We start from the raw sequence: 4,210 nt of genomic DNA on the forward strand, positions 1-4,210 counted from the left end.
CATGTCGATAGTGGTATTTTGTGCTAAAGGTTGATATAATTGCATCAGCCACACTTATAAAAACTGTGTATATGAATGTTAGAGTAATGTTTATCGTCTGCATTTTGTGAAAGTTGTGAGGTAAAGTATGGTTTGTTAAGTGAAATGATCGTGTATATATGTTTTGTTCCATTAGTAGACGATCAGTATTTATGTTACAAACGAAAGCATATGGGGAGGCTGAAAAAAAATGTTAAGCGACCATGGTTAGAAAAAGCATTGAACAACCACACAGGGGTTGTAAGTATGGGGCAGGATGGGGTGCTTAAAACTCATGACATGGTGCAGGAAATAGAGAAGGGAAAAATGGGGATGGATGGTTGCGGCAGGTTAATGTCATTTGACCTTAACCAAGAACCTGAGTGTGACCGAGACACATGCAGTGAAGAAAGCGGTGGTTCAATAGGAGGACACGAAGATGAGGAGGCAGATGAATTGGTGGGCGCAATAGGCGTGGATGACGTAATGAAATTAACATTTGACACGGAAGAAGAAGCTGGGGAATTTTATAATTTGTATGCGAAACTAAGCGGATTTGGGATTCGTAAAAGTAATGCCAAACGAGATGAAGATGGCATTTCAAGATTTAGAAAATGGGTATGTTGCTGTGAAGGTTATAGGAATGAAAAGTGGTTTAATTATGAAGACCGGAAAAGAGAAGCAAAAGCAATCACAAGGACCGGGTGTGGGGCTTGCTTTCGCGTGAAATATGACACAGAATCGGTAAAGTATGTGGTGACACGTTTCATTATGGAGCACAATCACCCGCTGGCATCAGAGGCAAGTGTGCAACACCTTAGGTCGCATAGAAAAGTGAGCGATGCAGAATATGCGCAGGCAAAAAGTCTAAAGTTGGTTGGGGCCAGAATATGCCAGATAATGAAACATTTTGTTATCAAAGCCGGAGGGTATAGTAACGTGGGATTTTGCATTAAGGATCTGTATAACCGAATGGACGAGGAACGTAGAAAAGATATTTTTAATGGCGATGCAGAAGGGGCACTTGGGTTCTTGGCAGCGAAGAAGGATGCCGATGACATGTTCTTTTATAAATATCATGTAGATAACGAAGGAAGATTGGCAAGGTTGTTTTGGGCAGATTCTAAATCTCGTGTGGACTTCAGTGTATTTGGAGATGTATTGGTGTTTGATACAACATACAAAACAAATAAATACCGCAAGCCACTAGTTGTACTTGCAGGGGTAAACAACCATTTGAACAGTACTATTTTCGGCTGTGCACTGTTATCAGATGAGAGGATTGAAACATATGAATGGGTGCTAAGTACATTTGTAGAGGCTATGAAAGGTAGAAAGCCAGTAGCAGTGATGACAGATGGTGACAGTGCAATGCGAAGAGCGATAAAGAATCTTCTCCCGGATGCTTGTCACAGGCTATGTTCGTGGCACTTGCATAGGAATGCACGGAGTAATATTCGCTGCGAGGAGTTTAATAACAGGTTGTATGACCTGATGGCGAGAAAGTTTAGCACTCTTGAGTTTGAGGATCGCTGGGCTAGGTTAGTTAATGAATGTGGGGTGGTAGAGAATGAGTGGGTGAAGAAGTTGTACCGTAGGAGAAGGTTATGGGCAGAGGCCTATTTACGCGGTAATTTTTTTGCAGGTATGAGAAGCACTCAAAGGTGTGAGAAAATGAATGCTTTTTTGAACGAGTACTTGAATGAAAAAATGCGACTATATGAATTCGTTAGAAGTTTTGATTTGGCAATAGCATGGCTTCGACATACTGAGAGCAAAGCAGTTCACACAAGCGAAAACACAAAACCAGTCTTAACCACAATCCTGCCCGAATTAGAGGCGAGCGCAGCGGAGGTGTTTACAAGGAATGTGTTCTTCATGGTGAGGAAGCATTTGAACAGGCAGGGACTTCTAATTTCTGAGGGCTGGAGCGAGGATGGAGGGAGTCGTACATATTATTACTCGAAATATGGTGGACACGAAATTAGTTGGAGGGTGGTTTATGATAGGTCAATGGAGAAGCTAATCTGCTCTTGCATGAAATTCGAGTCAAAGGGGATTCCTTGTGCTCACATGTTTCGCGTGATGGTGGTAGAAGGAATGAACAGGATCCCAGAAGCATGCATTTCAAAGCGGTGGACAAAGGGAGTTTACAGTACTAATAATGGAATGAAAGCATTTGTTGCAGACGAACAGCTGACACAAATGGCCAGATATGGCACTTTAAAGTCGAGCTGTAATAGTATGTGTTACTATGCGTCCTACATGGATGATGCGTTTAATGACCTGCAGCAGATGTTTGACAAGCATTCTGTGGACCTAAAGGAGAAGTGGATTGAAAGGGGATATGGGGGAGACGGATTTGCAATGGATTCAAGAGTGATGAACGATAGAAGTAGAAGAACATTCGGGCTGTTAGATCCCAGGGTGTCCCGGTGTAAAGGTGATCAGAAGCATGCAGAAACAAAGAAGAAAAGAAAGTGTGGTCATTGCAGGTACTATCGAAAATGCATACGTAGTTATAAGCAATTTGTTAATTGATAAAATACATGAAGTGGACAGTGAAGGTAATAATTATTATGTGGGTATTTTTCAACAGTAGCAAATAAACACATAATTGAAAGTGCATACAAAGTATACAAAGTTATTGGCAGTGCAAGAAAGTTGAAGTGGTGTAATGTTAGCAATGTGCTTAGTTGACGTGGTTACTTGCAGTCACAAATGATTTGACATGTGATATATGGGTTGAAGATTGCAGGCAGGCCACAACCAACGAACATGCCCATACAAAAAGAATTCGCACAACACAGCAGTTCATGATGATCATATGGAAAATTGTTTGGATGAATCGGTGGAAAAATCATTTGAAATTGGTACGGGGTGGAGCGACTCAGGCGAATGGAGAGGACAAGCATTTGCACCACAAGCATGCGGTAGCGGTGGAAGGGACACAGGTGACCAACAAAGAAGTCCAGGAGAAAGATGAGGCACAACTGTTGTGATGGTTCGGTTTGCAGTTACGCAATAAATAAGGCAGGTTTTGGTGAGTAGAGGTGCAAGAGTATTGAAGGTTGCTAGCTAGGTCTAGATGGGTAAGTCACTGTAGTTCCACCGAAGGCGTCATGCACAGAAGGATCACAAGATGCATCACTGTCATGGTTGCGTCGTAAGCACTGTTGTAGCAAATAGTGCTGCTGCACTTGGTTAATAGGAGAGAGTAAGTAGTTGACAAATTGTGTATTACGGTCCTTTTTTGTAAATAGGAAATTAAGTGGAAGCGTATGTTGCGCAAAATGTCTTCGTGGGATAGACGTTTTCCGAAGTGGCTACTTGGGAATCATCTTCAGTTGCCAGGTTTTGTAAACTGGTGCCTTACGCTGCTGCTATAAACTGCTTTTACGATATGGGCCGTTTGTTCGTCTCCTTGCTATCCTAACCAATGACCGTAAGGCCCAACGCCTTTTGTTTTGCCCATCGTTTCATTCTGGTGTAGGAACAGTAACTTTTGTTTCTCCCCATCTATTTTCATTGCTCACAATGCTTATGCGTCTCTTCAGTGCACCAATGACAATGGTATTATTATATATGTATATTAATTTATGCAATATAATTAATATTATGAATTATACTAATAATTATACATATCTACTAATAGAAATTATTAATTAGTTCGAATAAGTTTAAGAATACATTTGTACTAATATATTTAATTAGCCAATAACTATCAGTTACGATTAATATTTTTTACATCATTTGTACATTTCCATTGGAGTTTACTATTTTACGTAACTTGTTGGCACACGATTAATGAATTTCTTATTATAACAATTATGCAATGTCCGCGTCATGTCCGTAATCTAAATTGCTATTAACATGTAGAAAAAATTCCACATGTTTACTGACACTCCATCCGAACAACTTTGATACCTCTGATGCTTTTTTGGTGACATAGTTAAACAAAAATTGGTATATCCTGTTGGAACAATCCACTTAGGTAGCAATGCTTCGTCAGCCTCCCTCACACTAATTACTGTACAACTGTGTGGAAGCTGGAACACACAAATTACTGTACAACTGTGTGGAAACTTGAACTCATGATATAATGTTGGAGTTGCATTCATACAAAAGGCTTTTCTGTCATGATATAAATAAGTCCAGAAAATGTAATGCAGTAAGTATGATAGATTTATAG

General features: G+C 40.2%; 1 protein-coding gene across 1 annotated transcript; it reads left to right on the top strand.

Annotated features, from left to right (window-relative positions):
- Positions 1-285: 285 nt before the first annotated feature.
- Positions 286-3,020, top strand: LOC140004667 (protein FAR1-RELATED SEQUENCE 5-like). Its single transcript, XM_072044796.1, has 2 exons — positions 286-2,513; positions 2,777-3,020. The coding sequence occupies exons 1-2, from the start codon at positions 286-288 to the stop codon at positions 3,018-3,020; spliced, it is 2,472 nt and encodes an 823-aa protein (XP_071900897.1).
- The last annotated feature ends 1,190 nt before the right edge of the window (positions 3,021-4,210 follow it).

This window comes from Coffea arabica, chromosome 1c (genome assembly GCF_036785885.1).
Source record: "Coffea arabica cultivar ET-39 chromosome 1c, Coffea Arabica ET-39 HiFi, whole genome shotgun sequence".
NCBI classification, from domain to species: domain Eukaryota; kingdom Viridiplantae; phylum Streptophyta; class Magnoliopsida; order Gentianales; family Rubiaceae; genus Coffea; species Coffea arabica.